The sequence below is a fragment of the Eptesicus fuscus genome, chromosome 11 (genome assembly GCF_027574615.1).
Source record: "Eptesicus fuscus isolate TK198812 chromosome 11, DD_ASM_mEF_20220401, whole genome shotgun sequence".
In the NCBI taxonomy this organism is placed as follows: domain Eukaryota; kingdom Metazoa; phylum Chordata; class Mammalia; order Chiroptera; family Vespertilionidae; genus Eptesicus; species Eptesicus fuscus.
This window is the reverse complement of record NC_072483.1, coordinates 77,565,090-77,590,568: the sequence shown is the minus strand read 5'-3', so window position 1 is coordinate 77,590,568 and position 25,479 is coordinate 77,565,090. Positions and strand designations below refer to the sequence as shown.

General features: G+C 38.3%; 1 protein-coding gene across 1 annotated transcript in view; it reads right to left on the bottom strand.

The window, feature by feature from the left end:
* Positions 1 to 25,479, bottom strand: part of ERBB4 (erb-b2 receptor tyrosine kinase 4) — a 931,393-nt gene that overhangs the window by 402,779 nt on the left and 503,135 nt on the right. Inside the window, exon 3 of the mRNA XM_008145201.3 lies at positions 6,206 to 6,392. Within this exon, the coding sequence (XP_008143423.2) occupies positions 6,206 to 6,392 (187 nt within the window). The remainder of the gene's footprint in view (positions 1 to 6,205; positions 6,393 to 25,479) is intronic.

Below are 25,479 nucleotides of genomic sequence, written 5' to 3'. Positions count from 1 at the left end.
CAATCATTGTACTGTTGATATTTGGCTCTGTTGACTAATGAGTTTGCCGACCACTGCTCTAGTATACTTATATTGTGGAAACTGAATGTGAGAGTAAAAACAAAAACTAATTTTTAAAAAGTCACATTTCTGACAAACAAGAAAACCTAAGTTCAACATCTAGCAGCTTAAAGCACTTTAAGAAGCAATACCTGGACTCCAGAGCCCAGCTGACTCAAATATAAAATGCGGTTAGATCCTAAATCATAAATGACACATTTTATATTTTATAATTTAATTACATGAGCCTAACATGCTTTCAATTATTATAAAAATAGACTGTTTCTATTACCTTTCACCAAAAGCAGACTTTTTTTCTCAAATAAGGCATAACATTTATTGCAGGAACTACATTTAATGCTGTATGTGAAATTTATAATTTCACTTTCACAACCATCTTACCAACTGTCGATTCTCATTATACTCCTTTGAAGATGAGAATACGGAGGCTTAGAAAGGTGAGTTTCTTGCCTCGGAAGAGAATGTGAACAGAGGGAGTCTGGATCCAGAGCCTGCACTCCGATTAGCCATGCTTGGTAATAAAGCCCTCACCTCCTGATTGGGTTCCGTAAAACATGGTGTCCATTCAGTGCTGCACTAACATGATCAGCACTAGCACACGAGGCTATTTATTTATTTATTTTATTTATTTATTTTTTTGCACATGAGGCTATTTAAATTTAACTGAATTAACATTAGATAAAATTAAAATTTAATGCCCTTCACCTCACTAGCCATATTTCAGGTTTTAAGCAGCTACATCTTGGCTACTGGCTACTCAAGTGTGCGGCAGAGACTGTCTCCACCATCACAGACAGTTCTATTGGGCAGTAGTGCTTTAGAAGGTAAAACAGGAAAATAGTGGTGCTTGACTCTTAAGTAATAATAATAGTAGTGGGGAAAATACTTTCAATGCATTCACACAGTGGCTGGTGGGTAAATATTTGTGAGAAATTTAATATTTACTGAGAGGAGACAGATGTGCAGAGATAATTTGGAAGGGCTCGTATCTCAGTGTGTCTTGAATATACAAGTAGAACAAAACAAAGCCAACAAATATTTGAACTGGCATCACATTCCAAAGAATCCTAAACGTTTCCCATTAAAACTAACTATTAACAAATATTTGTCAGTTAATGGCTAAGAGTATAGTAACCTTGATTGTCGAAAGCCACTGTTGAATGGCAGTGGTTATAAAATGAGTTAATTGATCTTTTAAATCAAATCTAGTGTTTACAATAGTATCATTTTGTGTATTTATTTATGTATTTTTTGTCAACTTACTGCCATTTTCCGTACATACACCCATGATGTATTCAAGTATCATGCCACAATTAAAGTCCAAGTTCTTTCTAAAATATAAACTTAAGTTCTTCTGCTTAATTTTGAAATGTTTATGCTTAAAGGAAATTTATTATTTTGCTGACTGTGGTCCTATCCTGAGAAACTGTCCTAAGCATTGTTATCAATGGCACAATATGAAGAGATGGGAACTTACCTAGATTTCACACAAGTTAGCCCTATTAGCCACAAGACCTTGGGTCTGGTGTCCTTATACGCAAAATAACAATAAAAATACTTTCCCAGTCAGCATTCTTGGACTGTGTGTGTGAGAACATTTTAAAAAGGAACATGAAAGCATTTTTAAAAATGTATAAATCTATAACAATGTAAGAATTATAATAATTGTGCCTTCGATAAACATTGGAAGACAGCAACATGAAGCCTCACTTCTTATCTAAGACAGAGAAAGTTTACTAGATGATACATTTACATATATTTTAAATTGCATTAGAGACTTGTCAAAGATTGCATACATTCTTTATTCCTTCTAAAATACAAATTCATGTTATTCCCAAACATGACTCACACTGCCTCCAGAGCTCTGGTTTGATTCTAGCAATTCAGAAGGTGCAAAGAGCTAATGACTCTGGCCCCTGCACTGCTTGGTGACTGGGAATGGATACAGAAAGTTTGCCAACTCTTTTTTCCCCCTTTTTACTAAATTTTTTGGGGTGACACTAGTTAACAAAATTATACGGGTTTCAGGAGCACAATTTCACACACATCATCTCTACACTGTGTTATGTGTTCACCACCCCAAGTCAAGTCTCCTTCCATCATCGTTGGTGTCTGCAGGCCAAACAAAGCTAATGTCCAGCTCTAAAGACGAGGAAGCAGATATTCTGATTATTTTTACTGCTTTCCTCAGAATGAAATCATAGATTCATGGTGATATCTAATCAGTTTCTATTATTGCATTTGGGACCCTGCAGAGCCAAGACTCTCTTCCATTTTCTGAATGCCATAAGCAAGCAAGCATGCTTTCTCAACAAATGAGCTTTCATAACGGAGTATTTTTACCTTAATATGCTTTCTCTCTTAGGGAAGGGTACACACAGATCTTAGTGTATCTTAGGAACAACAAATTGGTTCTCTAAATCTAGGAACACATTCTAGAAATTTGCGGAAATGATCACTCTATCTGATCCCATATTTATAAGATTTCCTTTCAATTATATGTTTCTGTTTTACCTGTACACAAAAACACATTGCTTATGGTTTTCCTTCTTTTAGTCACTATACATCATCTGGCATGACGAGCAAACCATGTTCTTTAAAATCATTGATTAGAATATCATTTTTTTAGAAATTGTAGACCTGCTCTTAAAATTGGCACCTTCATAAGAATGTACCACTCTTCATGGATTCCATCTGACTCAGAGGATTTTCAGTATGTCAGTTTTGATTAAATTAATGTTTCCAAATAATTTATCCTTAAGTTAGGAGTATTCTTGGAATCAATTATTTTCTTCAGATTTCAGAACATGCTGTGTAGCTCTCTTAAGGTAAATATTAGCAGTATATTTGTCAAACATTGTATCTGACAGCAATCTGAACTAGGCTAGTTGAACCCACTCAAACATTAGTCAGACCTTACACAGAGCAACTGAAGAATGCTTAGCAACTTTAATGTCAGAAAAAGAACTCAGAATGAGTACGTCTGTTGTTTAGGTCAAGACAAATGTCAGGGTCAATGAAAGATGAATCATGATGATGGAGACTGGAAATGAAGGGCTGGGGCAACAGATGCTTGACCCGAGCCACTGAACAATAGGAGAGCGGTACTGGGGAGTACCGAAGACAGCAGTAGTACTGAGAGTAGACAAAAAATAAATAAATAAAAAGCCTCAGGCTTTTCACTTCCAGAGAAATGATCTTATACATAAAGACTTTCAAAGCAGTATCAGAATAGGCTATGAAATTCGGTGCCACTTTTTGTCTAAACAAGTCACCTTTACAAACCTCAATGAAGCAACAGGAAGGATTTGAATATACAGAACATGTAAGGTTGTTTCATCAGTGTGCTGACACAAAGGAAAGCTAAAAACAAAACAATACAGAGAAGGAAAACTAAGGTTCCCTAAGCATCCTCTATGTGAAAGGGCCGTGGTTGACAAGTTCCCTGCCTTATTTCATGAATGCCTGAAACAACACCGTGAGGTGGAATTTTCCATTTTAAAGAAGAAAAGGGAGACAGACTGTCAGTAGGGATCTCACTTTTGAATAGAGAATTTTCTCATTCCACATCCATACTTATTAAAAATACACTGAGTCATTTACAAATGGCCTGTCCATTTCCGTATCAGGTTATTTATTTGAACATTACTGAATAATGTGAAGGGGGTTGAGAAACGTAAACTTTAAAAGGTACTGTGTTACTTGTACTATTTTAATTAATAGCTTATGTTTATTTGAAGACAGACATTCAAATGTAATGGTCATAAGTTACATTCTTCAAATGCAACATCATTCAGATGCATCTCCTGGTCTAAACATTTTATTTTATTTTTGGTTGACCAGAATTCAGTAAACTTAATATTTTTTTTTACTTTTTTATTGAGGCCTCCCCAAAATATTTTGGCATTTCACTTTTTGTTTAAAATGTGTTTTTGTCCACATCTCAAAAACAATCTAATCAGGATGACCTAACATGCAGTTAACCAATTAGAATATTTATAAAATCCTATATAATAAAGATGTAATATGCAAATGGTCATTATGCCATGAAGCGTAATGACCGATCACGTAACAACCAGATCATGGATCAGCAGGAGGGTGGGGCAGCGAGCTACAAGCAGGCGGCAGAGAGCTATAGGAGGAGGCAGGGCAGCAAGCTATGGGGGTGGGGGGGAGTGGGCAGCAGAGAGCTACAGGAGGGGGCAGGGCAGCAAGCTATGAGGGATGGAGGGAGATGCAGGAGGGCGGGACAGCAGGCAGAGAGCTACAGAAGGGAGCAGGGCAGCAAGCTATGAGGGGGAGGCAGGGGGAGCTACAGGAGGGAGGGACAGCAGGCAGAGAGCTACTGGAGGGCAGCAGCGAGCTACTGGTGAGCTACTGGTGCACAGATTTGTGCGCAGGGCTACTAGTATTAAATAAAGGCACTAGTACATAAATACGTTGGTTTTAAAAAAGGAGAGTATTTAGCCAACTTTTGAAAAACATAAATTATATATTTGTAGATCCCAAATTTCACATACTCAAATAGATATCCTTATAATTCATAAAATACAAATTCAAATATTTAATGTAAAGTATGGTGAGAAAAATGTACATATTTATGTATTAAATTTGTACCTATGTATGGAAAAAGTCTGTAAGTATCACATATTATAAAATAATAATATAATTCAAGAATTATATAAATTTCAAAACCATTATTCATTTATTCTTTGATTTAATCATAGAAAAATTGTGAAGAAAACACAATGCTTCCTATGCAACTTTTAACTGAACCATATTATTTTTACAGTCCTAATTTCAATCATGCAATTTGCTCTATCTGTTCCGTTTCCAAGTTCTTCCTCCTATCATTATTTCCATGCAAGTAGTAATTTAGTAAAAAAAAAAAAAAAACTTGCTTTTTTTGTAAGATAACTATCTTTGAAACAAAATAAAAATGTTGATGAAGTAATCTATAAATTCAAAAAATTTTGCATTTATCATCAAGCATTCAATTCTATGGCAATCATGTCCAAAGTCAATAACATAATCAGTATTCCTTTCTTCATCCAAAATATTCCAATTTTAGCTCTCATGTCTGGCTAATTATGAAGCTACTTCTAACTTAAAATGATATATTTTACATTCATTATAAATAAAATAAACTAGTCATTTAAATATCCTGTTAATAATAATCTTATGTATTTCTTAATATTTTAAAGTAATATTTCTAAAGTATTTCATTTTTTAATATCAAGAAACATTAATAGTGAATGAACTCAAATACATAGAAGGGCACTATATATTTTGATGCAAAATATACAGATATTAATTTAGATTAAATTAATAGCTTAGACTTCTTTATCCCACTGTGGGATGATAATTAATTACTAATTAGCACATTTTGATTACAGGCACACATGGCAAAATTTATGATTAGAAACCCTGCCACAAAAAGCCTTCCACCGCAGCCTTTATGAACTATGAACTGTGTGAACTATGAAGTGTCTGAACTAAGAAGATATCAGTGGGTTGCAAAGATCAGTTTAAAAACAAATTCCTACCAAGTGTGTTTTTTTGTAGCAAGATGATAACATTAGGTTGTTAGCAGACTGTCTCCTTGATTAGGGGGGGAAATCACTGATGATATGAAATTAAAGCGCTCTGAGAAAAAATCACAGGGGCATTTAGCGAGTTACTACATAAGAGAAATCAAAACTTAATTAATAAATTAGATATGTTTTCCAAAAATATGGAATTGTACAAAGTTCTAGATACAACGGCTTGTGTATTTACTGAGCTTTAACGAGACAGTTGCTTCACTGCAGCTTTGATGATATGGTCGGCCATTCACCTGAGACCCCCAAACACAGCATTCTTAAACCTGCTTCCTATCTCAGTTTTCAGTCACTGAACATTTCCTGAACAGTGTACTTCTGTTCAGCTGAGATAACAGTATTAAGGTCTCCCTCAGACTGCACTCACAATATCTGTTCATAAAACAAGGGAATCATAGGGAATACTTTCTCATAAAATGAATAAGTAGTAGATATAAGTAGTGTTCCTCAATGTAACACATACTGCAGTAACCGCACACACACAGGTGTGTGTCTATAACGTTATATTGATGAGAGTATTTTACTATTTTATATATTTTCCTTACCTGTCAAGTTCTTCAATCCAAGTTCTTGAAGCCCAAAGTTGCCATCTTTTCTGTAGTTTAAAAATATTGCCAAGGCATATCGATCCTCATACAGTTTTGTCCCACGAATAATGCGTAAATTCTCCAGAGGCAGGTAACGAAACTGGTTAAGAGCCACTAACACGTAGCCTGTGACTTCTCGAATAGACTGAAAAGATACAAATAAATGCCTGTGTTAAAATATTAAAGATTATTTATGTAGTCATTTACATAAAAATAAGTCAGTTGTCTATTTTTTCAGTATTAATAATATACCCATTTCCACACCGTGTTGAAAACAATTGCCTTGATAATACAAGATCACAAAGAGTTAAAATATCATTTGAAATATGAGTTGTATTTTTTTAAAGTCATGTATGTGCCTACAGTAAAATAATGGATTTTGTTTTAGGAAGCATTTTTTATACTTGAGAGTTGAATATAATGCAAGGCATGGAGATGTCATTTATTTTTATTTTTTTAAATATATTTTTATTAATTTTAGAGAGGAAGGGAGAGGGAAAGAGATAGAAACATCAATGATGAGAGAGAATCATTGATTGGCTGCCTCTTGCAAGCCCCCCACTGGGGATCTAGCTCACAACCCAGGCATGTGCCCTTGACCAGAATCGAGGTTGGGACCCTTTAGTCCACAGGCCGACATTCTATCCACTGAGCCAAACCAGCAAGGGCGAAATCTTGTTTATTGACAGACTAAAATGAGTAAGAACACATAACCATCAATCAAATTTCATATAAAAATGCAATTGGTAACCTTATCACAAATAAAACAAAGCTGTATCAGTTTGTAAATTGTGGGCAGATCGCAAACTGCTAATTTGGTGTTGAATGCTATACTATCGGAGAACAGTGGCCTCATCTGTCTCTGGGGAACACATATATAAAAATATGCACTAAAGACACTATGGTCAATAATTTGATTATGAACACAATTTTTATTTTTACTGTCTACTTTTTAATATAGTTATATATAATATAAATTAATTAATTCAAGGTTTGTGAGACATTTTAAAGCAAAAAAAAAGTCACAAAAAAAGGCTTTAGGTTTCGTTTAAAGAGACTTCTCTTGGAGCAATGGGTGCAGGATGCAGTGGGCGGATGATGTTTCATTGAGTTGTACACTTGAAACCCTATATGGTTTAGTGAACCAATATCATCCCAATAAATTCAATTTAAAAAATAAAGGTATAGTTTTCCAGTAAAAAGAATAAGATCATAATGACAGTTATGAACATGTGTGATATTTTTGTAAAAAATTAAATACACTGCAAAAGTACTAAAATGTTTTATATTTTTAATGTCAATTTTATGTTATTTTAGACCTCTTAATTTCAAATGTCCCAGTGCTCAGTCTTTGGTATTCTCCTCTCCTTCCACTTTTACTCCCTTGGTGATCTTATCCGGGTTCAACTTTGCCAATCTCCAAACTTTTACCTCCAAACTCACCCCTAAACTCCACACTCATGTCCAACTCCCTTCTCTACATCTTCACTTGAATATCTAATACACTTCTTAGACATACAACTCTAAAACTGACCCAGCATCTTCCTTCCCCCATCCCTCCAATAGTCTTCCCCATCTCAGCTGAAGTCAATCTATCCTTCCTATTGTTTAGGCCAAAGTCCTGAGATCATTCTTGACTCTCCTCTCACACACCTTCCTATATGTCCAATATTTAAAATGATCAGGGATCCAAACACTTCGTACTATGTCAGCCACTGCTGTCATCTGAGCCACCATCACTCCTCATCAAGATTACTGCAATAAATCTCTCTGTTTCTACTCTTGATCGCTTATGGTGTTTTCTTGGTTAAGGCTACCCCTGATCTTTAAACAAAAATCATATCATGACACTTAAATTCTTAAAATACTGAATCTTCTCCCAAGTCACTCAGAGTAATGCAAAATTTTTCCAATGATGAGTCAAAACCTCTATCTGGTCAGCCTGGTGCAGTAAGCACTAGCCATATTTGTCTATTAAGCACTTGAAATGTAACTAATAAAGATTGAGAGATGTGTTGTAAGTGCAAAATACACTCTGGACTTCAGAGATTAAGCATTAAAATTACATTTTAGATATATTGCGTTATATAAACTGGATTATTAAAGTTAAGTTGACCTGGCTCTATTTAACTTTTTATTGTGGCTACACAAAAATTTAAATTACATTTTATAGGTATCATTATAATTCTGCACTATGCAATCTGGCCATCAGTGTTTTTATTCTGACTTCTCTCTTTTTTTTTTTAAACTCTCCACCTTGTTCATTCCCTTTGTTGTTCCCACATGACAACTGTGGTCCTATCCCTAGGTGCTCACACCACTCTGAAAGGCTTGAGTTTCTCTCCGTCTTGTTATCTTCTTGGCTAATTTCCTCACTGCCTTCAAGTTTCTACACAAATCTCAACTTCTCAGTAGAGGTCAACCCTGCCACATTCCCCGCTCTAACTTTCATTGTTTCTACATTACTTCTCACTTTCTGATGCACTATAGAGTTTATATATTTATTAAATTTAGCAATAACAATCCATCTCTCCTATTCCAAGAATATAAGCTCTACGAGGACAGAACATTGATTCATCCAATCATGTGTCCCATGTGACCAGAACAGTGATGGTACATAGTGAGAAACCAACAAGTATTTGTTGAGCACTCCGGCTGTTCTCTGGCCACACCTTCACCACTAAGCAAAGTCTGTGGAGTCAAGAGAAGTGCCCATCTGGAGTCAGCACTCATTTTTTCTTGACCATGCTCCAAGCGACTTTGATTCCAGAATTCCATTTCCAGATATCCCTGAGTCATCATTCAGGGCCTGTGATACCATCTTTCCCAGCTCGGACCCCACACAGTAGACTCTGCCACCAATGTCCAGGCACCTTGGAAGAATGGGTAGACCAGGCACAAATGTCTGAGTGGTGAGGGCATGGATTTTGGATGTGTGGGCTACAGTGTCCATTCAATTGTGTACACTTGTGCTCAATGGTTGAGCGTCAATGTGAACTGGGAGGTCACGTTTCCATTCCATGTCAGGGCACATGCCTTAGCATGTAGGGCTTGCAGGAGGCAGCCGATCTATGATTCTCTCTCTCATCATTGATGTTTCTATCTCTCTCTCCCTCCCTCTTCCTTCATCACTGAAATCAATAAAAATATATATTTAAAAAAGAAACTTAGGAGTGAAGAAGTGAAGTCAGCAGCAATTTTATAGTGTTTATTAGGGAGATGAACTATTTTTAGCTATCCTATATAACAAAAGCCTAATATGCTAAGTGTCCAGTCATTTGGTCATCCTTTCAACCAATCAAAGCATAATATGCTAATGATATACTAAGGCTGTTCAACCGCTCACTATGCATGCACTGACTACCAGGGGGCAGATGCTCTGACTGGTAGGTTAGCTTGCTGCTGGGGTCCAGCCAATCGGGACTGAGCAAAACAGGCAGGACATGCCTTGGAGCCCTCCCACAGTCACTTTCTGGCTGGCCAACCTCCCGCATCCCTCCCAGGCCCCGATAGTGCACTGGTGGGGTCCCTTGGCCTGGCCTGCCCCCTCTCTCAATACAGGACCTCTCGAGGAATGTCAGAGAGCCGATTTCAGCCCAATCCTGCAGGCCAACCCGAGGGACCCCACTGGTGCACAAATTCATGCACCGCGCCTCTAGTTAATTAATAAAGATGTGCTATTCAGCATGGCTTTTAAAACACACATTAGCAGAAGCTACAAATAACGAGCAAATAATAAGGGCTCTGATATAAGAAGTGTTCTAGGTATGAGCCAGAAACAATGCTGAACACAGAGAAGGATCAAATCAACATAGAAGAGGAAGCTCCAAGTGCATTCAGTTATAAGAGAAAGTACATCATAACTCTGAACTTATCTGCATCTGCATATTATTTAATGTTTTTATATTTGAATTATTTACATTGTAAAATGTATGAATTTCTAATTCTAGGGTAGTCATTAAATTATTCTTTGAAACAATTCTGTTTTCTTCATAGAAGTCCAGGTTAAACCAACAGCTACTCCTTTGTTGAGATTCAGGGACTGGAATAATTGTTTATTATAACTGAGATTCTGGTGTTGAAAATGAGTCTCTTTTATTGTACATTCTGCTTGTTATTCTCTTGTCTTGCAAAATAGTGTGTGCAATTTAAACATCGGCTTAACCAATATCCTTTTGCTATGTGAACTCTGGACATCATTATGTGTCAATGCCGAGGATGCATCTGTTTAACCCACTTTGAACAAAGCCACCAAAAGTAGGTAATATGTAATTCACCGAGAGTGAATTATTTGATGATAATGATGGTGAAGGCCCTATTCACCTTATTCCACATATCCCCTTCTCCTATCCAGACAATGTAAACAATAGGGGGAAAAAGATAACACAAATCTCTCAACCCAAGATTTATTGCTGTAACATTTTATGTCTGGAGGGGCTCACAGAACCAATAGCTTTTTAACAAATTTTGGAGGATAAATTTAAAATTCTTTTATTGTAATACAATCAATTATGCCTTAATTTCCATCACCTAATTCTTCTATTTATCTGCTATTCATAGTCACATCCTTTCAGGTACTCTTAAGACCTGTCTGTGAACAAATATCTTGAAATATCTCAGTAAGAAGCTCCACTGCAGATAACATGAGCTACAATGCATACTGATTGCAAATAAAATCACAGGAAACAACTTAGCAATGGTCGGATTACTTTCAGCTTAATGCTGAGAAAGATGTAACAGTCTGATCATCACTCCGATAAATATGTCTTTTTAAAAAGGTGCTGTGTAAAGTTAGTCTACTCTAAAGCCAGAATTAGAATTCCTCCGAGTGATGCCAAGTTCCATTTGAAAGTTATTTACAACTGGCTTGGGTGCAGAAGCCATTGTCTTCCAAAACCTTGTTGTAGTTGGCGTGACAGTCACTGTGTGGTGACCTGGAGTACACCACTTAAAGTTTATGTCGTTATTAATGATTGTGGGCATGTTCTATGCAATAAATATATCTAAATTGAATTATGGTACCAGATAAAATTATAGAAGGGAAGAAGCTTGTCTAGCATCTCTTACCATGAGTAATCAACAAACGATTTCATACCCTCCTTAAAAAAAGAGTCAATAACATGGTTATATGTTAATTTTGGCAGCTCACTAAGCAATCCTGGTAAAAGTCAAGAGTTATCTGAAAGTGACAATTAACTTTTACAATGCCTGATAAGGTCACACAATCATGCCAGTTACCCATTGTTCTTTCCTCTTCAGGCATCAGAATCTTAGTAGCACAATTTAACTACCTAAGAACTTTTTATGAAAATAAAACAACTCTTAAACAAAGGACTTATCGAAGGAAATTATAATAGTAAGAAATGAAGGTTCAACTGCCAAGCAAAGCTAGGCTCAAATCCAGCCTTTGTGCTCCCTGGCTTCATGATCTTCATCAAATTGTTTATTCTAATAAACCTCAGCTTCTTCATTATTATAAAAGTTTTAAAAAGATTAAAAGATATAATAAAAGTGTCTGACAAATAATAAGTGTTCATAGATGCTAACTATTACAAATATTATCTCAAATAATAGCCAAATGAGCTCTCTGTGAAGAACTGGATGTGAAACAAAACTGAGTAGAACATCATTGCATAAGAACTGTTGCTTTTAATTCCTTTGTTATGTAACTTTGATATGTTTATGTCTTGCCTCTTCCAGTTGTAATGTATTCCTAAATGAAAGGCCTGGTTCCTTATACTTTTCTTCTGTGTATGTTACAGCCCTTAGTACAGACTCTGGCACTGAGCAAACGTTCACTAATGGCTGCTGAATGGAATGGAATTGGAAAGTAAGAAGTTATACTTAAGGTCTTTTGAAATATCGTTTCCCATGGAAAATGTTTCATAAACGTTCTGCTAACAAAATCGTTGTTGGAACAACACAATCATGATTTGTGCCCAAGAACCACAGTGGTGAGAAGACCTCGCCAGAATGCCTCAGCGAAGAGAAAACCCTGACTCTGGTTCTGGCTCAGTAAGTTTTAGTCTCAGGAAATTGCCTATTTTGTCAACCAAAGAGTGAATACTCACCTGCCGATATCTCTCTCCTTGTGGTGTAAGCTTCTGCTGACTATAACTGATTAATTTCCATTGTCAAAGCTTCTACATCTGCTTTGGTCAAGGAGTGAATACAGCTGAGGATCATTAAAGCTTTAAATGCTTCAAAACTCTTCTAAGCCAAGGGGCAAATTTGTTTTGCTCATGGCATTTGATGATGAAAACCAAAATAAATGGCAAAACACAATAAATTTTACCAATTTTCCATACGATACTAATGATCAATCTTAAAAAATACATGGTTTCTTCTAAAGGACAAAAAATCATAAGTATTCTTCTCATAAAATATTTTTAATGTGACATCTGCAGTTATAAACTTCCTAAGATTCCCAGTGGATACGAGTCTAATCAAAGATTAGCAAGATTTCATTGCTTCAGTGGGCTTTCCATTTACCTGCAAATCATTCCAGGAAAAAAAAATCAGCATTATTTTTAAAACTCTATTTCATTTCACAACTAACTGTAATTTTTTTTTTTATGGCACAATTCCTTTCTTCTTTTATAAATGTTTTTATTGAATTTCAGAGAGAGAGGAAGGGATAGGGATAGAGAGATAGAAACATCAATGATGAGAGAGAATCATTGATCAGCTGGCTGCCTCCTGCATGCCCCCTACTGGGAATTGAGCCAGCAACCCAGGCCTGTGCCCTGATCTCAATCAAACTGTGACCTCTTGGTTGGGTCAGTGCTCAACCCTGGAGCCACACCCGCCAGGCTTTTATTCTTTCGTTTTAGCATTTTTCCCCTGTCTTTGTCCTTAGTGGGAGTAGTAAATAGATCCTTCAATGATTCTTTATCTACCTTAAGATTTAAGTGATTTCAGAACCTCAGGATTCCTGAAAATTTAATCAGTGTTTAGGACAAATTTATGTACATTAAAAGCAATTATACATTTTTTACTAAGTGTGTAAAACTCTTTCCTAGATTTTCTCCTACTCGAATTATGCAGCAAATCTACTTTTGTTGGTTATTTTTCTTTAATATAAGCATCATTTGAAAATGTACCTCTTTACTTTTGTTAGAGACCTCCTGCAGTGAGTTGAACTAGTTCTGAATTCTTAAATTCTACTCCAGTTTCTTGTGTACTCACATCCAATTATATATCATTCAAAAATAATCTTATCTAAGAAAGAGGAAATATGCTAATTGACTGTCACACCCTCACAAAGATGGCAGCACCCACAGCCAACAGGAGGGAATCTGCTAATTGACTACCACACTCTCAAAGATGGCAGCACCCACAGTCACAAGATGGTGGCACCCAGTCCCCACAGTCCCACCAGGACAGCAGGCACACGGCCCGGCAGCTCCGCGCGCCTGCCTCCAGAGTCACCCAGTCCCCTCAGCCCCCTAGACACGCAGGGCCAACCCAAGGTGCAGGCAATCCTTGGATGTCAGCTGCCCAGCCACCTAGGGCTGGCCCGAGGTGCAGGCAAGCCTCAGATGTGGCTTCCCAGCCAATGCCCAAGGCACAGACAAGCCTCAGGCGTCGGCTGCCCAGCCGCCCAGGGCCATCCGAGGCTCAGGTAACCAGGGCCAGCCAAGGCTTGCGCTGCCAGCAGTGGCAGCAGCAGAGGCGTGATGGGGCGTCGCCTTCCCCTGATCGCCAGGTCACCTCCTGCCCCTGAGGGCTCCCAGACTGTGAGATGGGGCAGGCAGGGCTGAGGGACCCCCACTCCAGTACATGAATTTCCATGCACTGGGCGGCCTCTAGTACAAATATAATAGTGAATACTATGATCCCTAGACTTGAAACTAAATAATCTGCAGTATCCCAGAAAAGAGTAAGGAGTAGAGAACTATGGGGGTGGAAGGTGGGGGAGAAAGCCCCTCCCCTGGCAATGACTGTAGAATGTATGTGTTCTCTGACAGTGACAAATGTTACAGCAAATTGTAACCTCTCTATCAGTACGGCTTTCCATTAAGTTTCCCTAGGCAATTAATTTCTGTCTCTGCCCCTTAGAGCAAGTCCGGGAATGTCTAAAGCAGAGAACATTCATAACTGTGGCATAGTATTTAGAAATTTACCAGGAAAAATATTAGTAAGGATATCGCAAACGTTACATATTCCTGCTGCATGTGGAGAGAGAAAGTGACTGACTATATACCTCATTCCCATGCAAAACCTCTGCATGTGATGGTGCATTTGGCTTTGGCATCTTGCTATCAGTTTTCTCACTTTCCTTAAAGCTCCCATGATTTCACCACACTGGCGAGCAGGGACTCAACGTCTGTTCTAATTAGATTTGGAAACATGGAGTAATGTGAGATGTCATGTACCCTGTGGCAGGGTTGAATCCACACTCATTTTACACAGCATGAAGCAATACTGTATATGGACAGAGAATCACATCCAATTCTTCCCCGCAAAACGGCTAGCACTCAGCGACTATGAGCCAGGCTCTCGGGGGCTACTGCTGCTACCATCCCTGCTTTCCTAGAATGTACACGCCATTCATTCATCACTAGCCACTCAGCCAGCTCTCAACCATAACTTCCTGGCAGGGTATACCTTAGTTCCACTGAAAAGAGGACTTAACTCTCCTCTCTCAAAGTAATCATCTTTTTCATTGTCCCCTTATATCTTTCTTAGGTAGCCTGAGAGTTCTTAATAGTCGTGTGTCAGGTCCACATTCCCAAATGGTTGTTCATCTCCTGACCTCATCTCAGGAATATCCCTGTATCATAGACTTGCAACACTAGAGTTAGGTTACACAAATTAAATTGGGAGCTTTGGTAGATCCATTTATATAATCATACACAAATCTCAATTTCATGTGTCTGTATTACCAAAAATCCAAACTGCAAAAACTCCAACATCTCTAAAAATGTATATGTATAGACATATGTGTTTACGTATATGTGTTTATATAGGTACAATTAAATTTTTAAACCTAAGTTAACAAAGTACCACACACTGAGTGATTTAAACAGAAATTTACTTTCTTTCAATTCTGAAACTAGAAGCTACTGATCAAATGATCAATGTGTCAGTCCTAACAAACTAATGCACTGCCTAAGTTCAAAGTCTAGCATTTAGCTACATTATAATGGGTATATTATTTATCTTTTTGTATCCGAGTTTCTTCATCTGCAAAACGAAGATACTAAGGTCCCAGATTCCTAGGATTGTTTGGAGAAGTAAATCCCTGTAAATTGTTTACATGCACAACATTTTTATCCACTCATCTACTGATGGGCACTTGGGTGGCTTCCAATGGAATACTACTCAGCCATAAAAAAGAAGGAAATCTTACATTTTGTGACAGCATGAATGGACTGGAGAGTATTATGCTATCTAAATGAAATAAGCCAGTCAGCGAAAGACAAATACCATATGATTTCATTTATATGTGGAATCTATGAAAAAAAACACAAACTAACAAACAAAGAGGAGATAGATCCATGGATATAGAGAAGAGACTGAAAGTTATCAGAAGAAAGGGTTTGGGGGCTGGGTGAGAAGGGTAAAGGGATTAAGCAAAGAAAAAAATGAGGATTCATGGACACAGACAACAGTATGGTGATTGCCAGAGGGACGTGGGTGGGGGAAGTACAAGAGGATAAAAGGGGGATAAATGGTGATAGAAGGAGACTTGACTTGGATGGTGAGCACACAATCCTATCTAATAAAGATGGAATATGCTAATTGACCATCACGCCTCACAAAGATGACAGGGCCCACAGCCAATAAGGAAGGAATATGCTAATTGACTGCCATGCCCTCAAAGATGGAGGCGCCCAGTCCCCTCAGCCCTGCTGGAGCCACAGGCATGCGGCATGGGTGGGCCTTCCCCACGCACCTGCCTCCAGAGTCCCCCAGTCCCCTCAGCCCCCGAGCCGCCCAGGGCCAGCCTGAGGCACAGGCAAGCCTCAGATGGTAGCTGCCCAGCCATCCAGGGCTGGCCCAAGGGACAACCAAATGACTGAACAACCAGGCTGCGTGGGGCGACCAGGCAGGCAGGGGGGTTAGTTATGGACGACCAAACAACTGAACAATCAGGCTGTATGGGGTGACCAGGCTGGCAGCGGGGGTTGGGGGGAGGCCATGAGGGGCAACCAGGCTGGCAGGGGGAGTAGTTGGGGGTGACCAGGACAGAAGGGGGGCTGCTGGGGGTAACCAGGCCGGCAGGGAGGCAGTTGAGGGTGACCAGGCCGGCAGGGGTGGGCAGTAAGAGGAGACCAGGCTGGTGGGGGATTGCAATTATGGGCAACCAGACCAGCAAGGGGTCAGTTAGGGGTGACCAGGCTGGCAGATGCAGGTAGTTGGGGGCAACCAGGCTGGCGGGGGGCGCCAGTTAGGGGTGACCATGCCAGTGAGTGGGGGCGGTTAGAGGGACCAGGCCATCAGGGAGGTGACAGTTGGGGGTGACCAGGCCAGCAGGGGGGCAGTTAGGGGAAATCAGGCCAGCACACAGAGGCAGTGAGGGGAGATCAGGCCGGCGGCGGGGGGAGTTAGGGGTGACCAGGCAGGCAGGCAGGTGAGCGATTAGGAGCCAGCGGTTCAGGATTGTGAGAGTGATGTCCGACTGCCGGTCTAGACTGGCAGTCGGACATCCCCCGAGGGGTCCTGGATTGAAGAGGGTACAGGCTGGGCTAAGGGGACACCCCCCCATGCACGAATTTCGTGCACCGGGCCTCTACTACACTATAAAGATGATATATACTAGAACTGTATAGCTGAAATCTATATAATTTTATTAACCAATGTCATCCCAATAAATTCAATTAAAATAAATAAATAGGTAAATCCCTGTAATTGTTTTTTTTTAAAAAAGGGGGGCCTAATTTATTACTGGCTCTCAATATTAGATGTTATTTTTGCGTGTGAATCCTGAATTTTGACTCTTGTTCAACATGCTGCCTCTGAAGCCTAGCATCTATAAAACTGTATTTCTCTCTTTCTAAGTGAATAACTACACATCGCCAAATTTATGTGAGAAAACTGCTTGATACCACTTCAATTTCAATTGAGAGTGACAGTTTCAAGTCTGAGGTATTTTATAAATGTGATTTTTTTGTCCTCTGAAAATTTAAAGGAGGAAAATGGTCCTTCATGAAATGATGTGTGACAACAGCTGCCTCTTTTGAAAAGGATATGGGAAAGGGCCTTTGAGCATTCAGGAGGTAGAGGTGACTGCTTTTGTGACTAGGCTGCTGTTATTTTTAAATGAAAAGGGTGAGCAATTTCAGAAATAGTAGAGCCAAAGCATCAGGACTGGATGTGACAAGTCTGCCAGGAAACACTTTAATATCTGTGTAAATATGTGTTTGTCAAAACAGAAAACAAACGTCTTAATTATTATTTTAAAGAATAAATACTTGAGTCATCTTTTCCAGTGATGAGGTCTTATGTTATGATGTTCTTATTATTCAAGTCAAACAAATGCGGCAGATATTCTATAGATATCTATGGATACAGTCAACACTGCAGACATAACATAAATTGAGATCAGAGTTTTGGAGGTTAGATATTAAAATGCTTTTCATATTTAAGTAACTTTGTGCAAGTCAATTTGGTGGTACAAGCAAGTTATTTAAATTTGGAGAACTAGTTTTTAACTGTATGACCTATGTCAATATGTCATAGTACTTGGCTAAAACTGTGCTTTATTATTAGTAGCAGTAGTAATAGTGGTTAGGCAATCATTTACTTTACAACATGTTCCCCTCATATATCCCGTTCCCACCATACATAGTGAAGCTGTGCTTTCTTAATCAAATTTTGGAATTAGAAACTAGATTTATATCTAAAAGCAACTGGCACATACTAGTTATTTAATAAAATTCACTTGACTTCCATTCCTCATAAAATTCGTTAAGTCTCTATGCTTTCCACCTTATCCTTTCATCCATCCATCCATCCATCCATCCATCCATCCATCCATCCATCCACCCATCCATCCATCCAATCACTTACTCCACAAATTACTTATTGTCCCCCTACTTTGTAAAAAGCACTGTTCTAGATGCTGGAGGCACAGTGGCACACAAAATAGACCTGGTTCTTCCTCTCATGGTGCTTACTACCCTTCATCACTTCCAATCTCAAGAAGATAAAAGCTCAGCCAAGAAAGATAAACAGTGTCTTGAAAGCTTTCTATCGTATCTTTGTTTCTTTAAGCATAAAATTTTATTTTAGAATTTCATGCATTAAACATCTCTTCATCTTGTATAAAGTTATCCCACATTCTGTCACACATCACCGCCTTCCATTTCTGAGAAAAAATTTGCATTTTTCTTTTTATATGATATCTTACCAAGAGATGTACTTGTGTATGTGTCTGTATGCCTGTGTGTGTGTGTGTGTGTGTGTGTGTGTGTGTGTGTGTGTGTTTTCAGCAGCCTCAAATAAACAAATTCACCCTCAAATGTTGTCCACCCTGTTTCCCCTTTACAGAGTTCTCAAGTGCGGAAATCACACAGTGTCTTCTAAGATAGCTAATATATTATTTACAAGGTACAGGTATATTGATTTTAAAATATTTTCTAAATGTCAAGGCTTTCTTTTGCCTATTTTGGTTTCATTCATTCAACAAACTGTATAGTGTGTTAGAAGTTATGCTTTGCTTTAGGTTATTAAATACCCAGGGACCTAGCATCTTGCTTGTGGTTTTGAAATGTGCTTTCATGAAATACACTTTGAAATACACTTTTTGTTGTTGTTGGAGAAATCTCAGAGCCTGAGTCTGGGGCAGTAAATGTACAAGATAGGCCTAAAACATCTCCTAATACCAGATAGTGAGGACGCTATCACAAATGACTGTGGTCATGTCAAAAGGGCCCTAAAGCCAGCTGGAAGAGACCCTTCTGGGTCAATGATGGGGCAGTTTGAATTACAGAAATGATGAAAATCACAATTATGGAATCCTACAACATATATTTGAATCTATGAGTTTATTTATAATAATATTAAATGAATTTAACTAGTCAAACTAGGACAATAATAGAGAACCAATTTGTTTTCTTAATAACTAGTAAATAAAAGAAAATAAGCATTTTTTTTCTAAATGAGCTAAAACATTGGGTAAGCAAATAATAGGTTAAATACAGCATGTCTTTATAGAGTATTCTAACTAATAAATAAGGAAAAAGTTAAAATGAGTGTTAACCAATACCAGTTTTTAATTGGAACAAATTAATATGAACAATAAAGAAAACTGAATGTGAGCTATATAGGAACAGTCTGTACTTCACAATTTCCCTATTTACCTAAAACTTTTCTAATAATGAAGTTTATTTTAAAAATTAGAGCTATATCCTTCTAAAATTTCTTCTGAATGAATAGTTCTAGGTATTCAACATCAATGACTGATCATTACAAATCATCTATAATAATAAAAGTATAATATGCAAATTGACCAAACCACCGAACAACGGAACGACCATCGGGATGACCACGCTATGACATGCACTGGTGCCCGGGCAGCCAAGGCAGGTGTGATGCGATGGTTGGGGTCCCAACCATTGCCCCACGATCGCCCCGCAGAGGGAGGCTCAGGCCACCTGGTCGGTTGCACTGCGGTAGGTGGGTGGGGCCTCCCTCTGCAGGGAAATCGATCTGGGGGCCCTGCGATCAATTGCCCCACAGAGGGAGGCCCAGGCCACCAGCCAGCAATGCTGTGGCAGGTGTGCAGGGTTGGCCAGCCATCACCCTGCAGAGGGGGGCCTAGGCCAGCTAAGCAATCATACCCTATTCCTGTTGCCTGCAGAGGGAGGTGACAGTGGTGGGGGAGGGGAGGATCGCTGGACAGATGGCAAGCTGTGGCAGTGGCAGGGGCAAGGCCAACTGCCAGCAGCCAGAGGAAGGAAAGCCCTCATAGGACCTGATCGCCAGCCAGGCCTAGGGACCCTACCCGAGGGGTCCAGGATTGCAAGAGGGCACAGGCCCGGCTGAGGGACACCACCCACCCCATGCAAGAATTCCATGCGCTGGGCCTCTAGTATCATAATAAGAAAAATTGATGGGAGACAATTCTGTATGGCATTTCTGCATTGCTTATGACAGCTTTTGTTCTGGACTATGTTTTCAAGGATGTGTGTATAGCAAACAACACTGGAATATAATAATAGTTTCTCCCTACAGAGCAGAGGGTAAATTTTCTGTCAGTCCTCTTTAGAAGACAGGGGTTTCCTAAACTCAGAGTTTTTCAACTTGACAGAAAGTATTTTTTTTTTTTTTTTTTTTTAGGATCCACTTGTGCCTGCTTTCCAATCACCCCACGGAAATTGCCCAGGGGATACAACATAAACACGAAGCTCAGGCTGATTGTTGTGCCAGAGAATCTCATGTCTTCTGCCAACCCAAGTGCCAGGCTATGTTATTAGCTTGCAATCAGGCTAAAATTCTCAGACCTTAGGCAATTCTCAACAACAACTAGCCGCTATGTGCTTCTGGCTCACCTCACCACCACCCTCGCTTTTACCAAAGGAACTGAGCATGAATATGATAAAGGTTCTGGATCCAACCACCAATTCAGAGGAACTCCAGAAGACAGAGGAACATGTTAACCTCCATCATGAGTAAGCAATAAACAAAGCACAAGCTTAGGAAAACGCTACAGAAAAATGTCCTAGGCTTGAAGGGATAACATTATAAGGAACTTGTAATTAAAAGTCTTAAATTAAATATATATATATATATAAAATCCCAGCAACAAAATGGCAGAACTACTCGTCGTTATGATGCGTAATGCTGTGGCCAACCAGCTGATCTGGCCCCATTGGCCACCCCACCCCGATCGGGGGCGGGGCTGGTGGCCAACAGCCTGTGGTCTCTCCCCCTGCTGGCTGATCCCGATTGACCCCCCCCCCCCAGCTGGCCAACCACCTGCATCCCCTCCTCCCCACTGGCCTGGCTCCCGATAGGCCCCCATTAGAGTGGGCCGGCCGGAACCCACCAGTGCATGAATTCGTGCACCAAGCCTCTAGTATATATATATATATTTACAAAAACCAAACTATGGTATCTGAGGAAGCATTATTTAGTTATTATAAAATTATAAACAAACTCAAGAAAGCAACTTCTGTAAAAGTACGAATAGTGCTAATTCTTGAGGTACATTGATAGTTATAAGAGTGTATGTCTTGCTGAAACCGGTTTGGCTCAGTGGATAGAGCGTCAGCCTGTGTACTGAAGGGTCCTGGGTTCAATTCCGGTCAAGGGCATGTACCTTGGTTGCAGGCACATCCCCAGTGGGGGGGGTGTGGGAGGCAGCTGATCGATGTTTCTCTCTCATCAATGTTTCTAGCTCTCTATTCTTCTCCCTTCCTCTCTGTAAAAAATCAATAAAATATATATTTTTAAAAAGAGTGTGTGTCTTTTATATACTCCTTAAGCTATGTATTTGTTTTATGAAGTTTCCAGTATTTGTCTTATATTTTCAATATAAAAGTTATAAAAATAGTTATTAGGTGGAAAAAACAAGCAAACACATAAAGGTGTCACACCTTACCATTTGATATCTGAAATTTTGGACTCAATCAACTTCAGATTACATGGTATTCCTCTTTCTAAAATCTTCTCTATTCAAACTCAGGAAATGAATGTGTTAGAAGGGCATATTTGTGCAATCTAGGCTGAGCCGATGACATGTCTATTGGCAGACTGGCTTGAGATAGCCTGATGTGTTCACAGGTCTAAAAGTCCTGAATAAAAAAATGAGTCTAGAGGACAGCAGACCCAATATGAAAAAAGGTAGAGTGGAAATTCAGATTTTTATCTTTCAGGAAATGGGGATTTAATGGTGCTCTATACAGGAAAATTAGGCTGTGGTTTGTTTTGTAGAATTATCTGCCTGGTCGCAGTGTAAAAATGAAGTAGGGTGGCAAAAAGCTGGTAGAGAAAGAGAAAAGTTAGGAAAATCTTGCCAGGTAAGAGAAGATGTGAGTACAGAATAGCCAGGCTGATATTCAAGCCACCTATCATAGGTGGAATAACAAATACTTTTGTGACTTACTGGATATGGTAATTAAGGAAGAAGGAAAAAAGTGGTAAATGACTACAGTCTTTAGCTTTTGAGACAGAAATGTCATTGACTGGGATAAAGAACAATTTGTTGAGAGAATTTTCCCAAATACTACATGAACTTTGGGTCATCTGAAGCTAAACTAACATTTTCTTCTTTGTAAATACTTTTTAATGACATTATATATATGTATGTTAAATGTGAGTAACAAGCACATGTATCTGGATATATTTTTCAGTGTGCTGGGCCTGTTTTTATCTTAAATTGTTATTTTATATCTACTTATAGCTGCCTATTTACATTATCCTTTACATATAATAAAACAGTGTTTCTCAACTGGGGTGTCTTTTGCTTGTAAGGGGACATTTGGCAATATCTGGAGATATCTACTACAGTGGTCACCTTTGGGGATGGCTAGCATCTTGTGGATAGAGAACTGGTATGCTAGTAAACATTATACATGTGCAGACAGACATTGCTCACCCCCAATAAAGAATTTTCAGGTCCAAAGTGCCAATAGTAAAAGAGTTGAGAAACCCTGGCATAGACTTTTCAATTTGGGGCAACTGTGTAATTTTATTGCTTGTAGAGATGCTTGTAGAGATGTAGTGAAAATTAATGGTGTCTACTCATGTATTTTTAACACAATCCATACATATATGTTCATATATATATATATATATAATTTAAATTAACATTCTTATATTAATGACAATTTCTATAAACTAAATTTATCATTATACATATCCAAAAACACAAGCAGGTAGAGAAATAGATAATTATACAGACAGGCTGACAGAGATGGCTGTATGAATGGTGAATGGATAAATAATTTCATATATGTAAATTATAGAAAAATAAGCACTCTCTTCCTTTTCTCTTTTTTCACTTTGTAAGCTATTTTTGCAGTAGCAAAACATTATACATTGACTTTTCTTTCACTGTTAAAAAGCTTGCCTAATGTAATGCAGGGACATTAAAACTAACATGTTATATTTATAAACAGCACATAGATGAAGTCAGTCTTAATTGACATAATTCTCTTTTCTTCCTGAGGTTTTTTATACTAGAAATATGATATTTTATAGTCTCCAAGCTATACTCAGTAACTAAACTTGGTTAAATATATATATAAAAGAGTCAATATCTCCTGGGATAGGAACAAATGATAAAATGAACAGTCTCCTCTTAACTTTTCACACATGCTTATGATGAACTTTTTAGTTATTCTCTTTTACTGAATTCCCTTTAAGCCAAACAACAAAGATATCTGATTGCTTCTCTCTCCTGAGTCAACACCTTCCTATTGGGGATGGATTTATTAATCACACCAGGCTTCAGTGAGGTAGACAACACAGGATTGCATTCCTAACAGTGGCTACTTGATTCATTATGTGTTCATTAAGACCAGAGACATTAACATCCTAGACCCGTTGTCGGCAAACTGCGGCTCGCAAGCCATATGCGGCTCTTTGGCCCCTTGAGTGTGGCTCTTCCACAAAATACCACGTGCGGGCGCGCACGTACAGTGCGATTGAAACTTCGTGGCCCATGCGCAGAAGTCAGTTTCGGCTCTCAAAAGAAATTTCAATCGATGTACTGTTGATATTTGGCTCTGTTGACTAATGAGTTTGCCGACCACTGTCCTAGACAATGAATGAGGGTATTGACTTATTCTAATTCCAATCACTATCTTCATCATCTTCATCAACATTATCACAGCTCTAGTGTCTTATCTGTACATCACAATTTATAAAGCCTTCCACATAAATAACACATTTAACTTCCAATCACAACTTAATAATTCAATGCATTTCAATAGATTATTCAGAATATGTTCAACTATAAAATACACCACACCTTTATGTTAATGAATTTACAATAATCTTAGAAAGGAACCGATATTAATAAAATTATTATAAAGGTAACATTTGTTTTAACACTCTTGAATTACACTACTGGAAGACATTTCACCTACCTTTCCTAGAAGTTGCTCTTTTAATCCTATATTAATCTCCTGAAGCAGTCCCCAATCCTAGGATCTGATGCCATCTCTACTGGTTGGCACACTGATATAAAATTTATAAAATAATTCAGACTAGGTTCTGTTTAGCTGACACAGTTATCTCAAAGCCCTTGTAGAAAGAGTTCATATACAAAAAGATAGATGAAACAAATTAGGTGATGGGCATTAAGTTTCTGTAGATAGATGTTTCCTACTGCTCAGCTCCACTTCCTGTGCTGCTGTTCACAACACTGCGACTACCATTATTACTCTTACTACCGTTCCTTCCCCTTTTATAACTGACTACTTTTATGCCCACCTACTCTGTAACAGTTACTGTGCTCGGGGCTTTTATATAAAACATAAAAGCTACTACTGGCTGGGTAGTTTGGTTGGTTAGAGCATCTTCCTAAGGTTGAGGGTTCAATCCCTCCCTGGTCAGGGCATATACAAGAAACAACAATGGATGCATAAATAAGTGGAACAACAGATCAATTCTGTCTGTCTCTCTCTTCCTTCCTCACTCTAAAGTCAATCAATAAATATTTAAAAATAAATAACTAAAATATGGAATTTAATTATCATTATCGCCATCTTACATTTCTCTTAAAGACATGCCTAGTTTGATATGTCCAATTATACCACAATTCTTCTGTTATAATCCACAGAATAAACTGTCATCTATCCTGCATCAACATAAAGCCATGGCTGATTACCCAAATTTTATAATTAATTGGTCCCCATTACTAGAAAACAATTTATTGACATTGCCATGCCACAAAAGAGGAAAAGACAATAGGGACAATATATAAAAACATTTTGTGCATCGTGGAATCTGTTGAGAAAAATTATGTTTTCTGACATAACAGTATTTTACCAAAAAAAAAAAAACAACCTACTACAGATGTTAGAATTGTTACTATTCCCACTATAATAGTAACAAAAAGTAAATATCTTATTTGAAAAAGGAAAAAAAATATTTTTTAAAATGGATTTAAATATTAGATATAAAGGATCGATATAATGTTTTCTCGTTGGTTTTTAATTACCATTAAAGATATAAATATGCCTTCTTCAAAAATATTTGTCTGAAATAACCAGATGAATGCTCTGGTGTTGAAAGACATTTCCTTAGTAACAGTTCTACACTTTTATTTTACT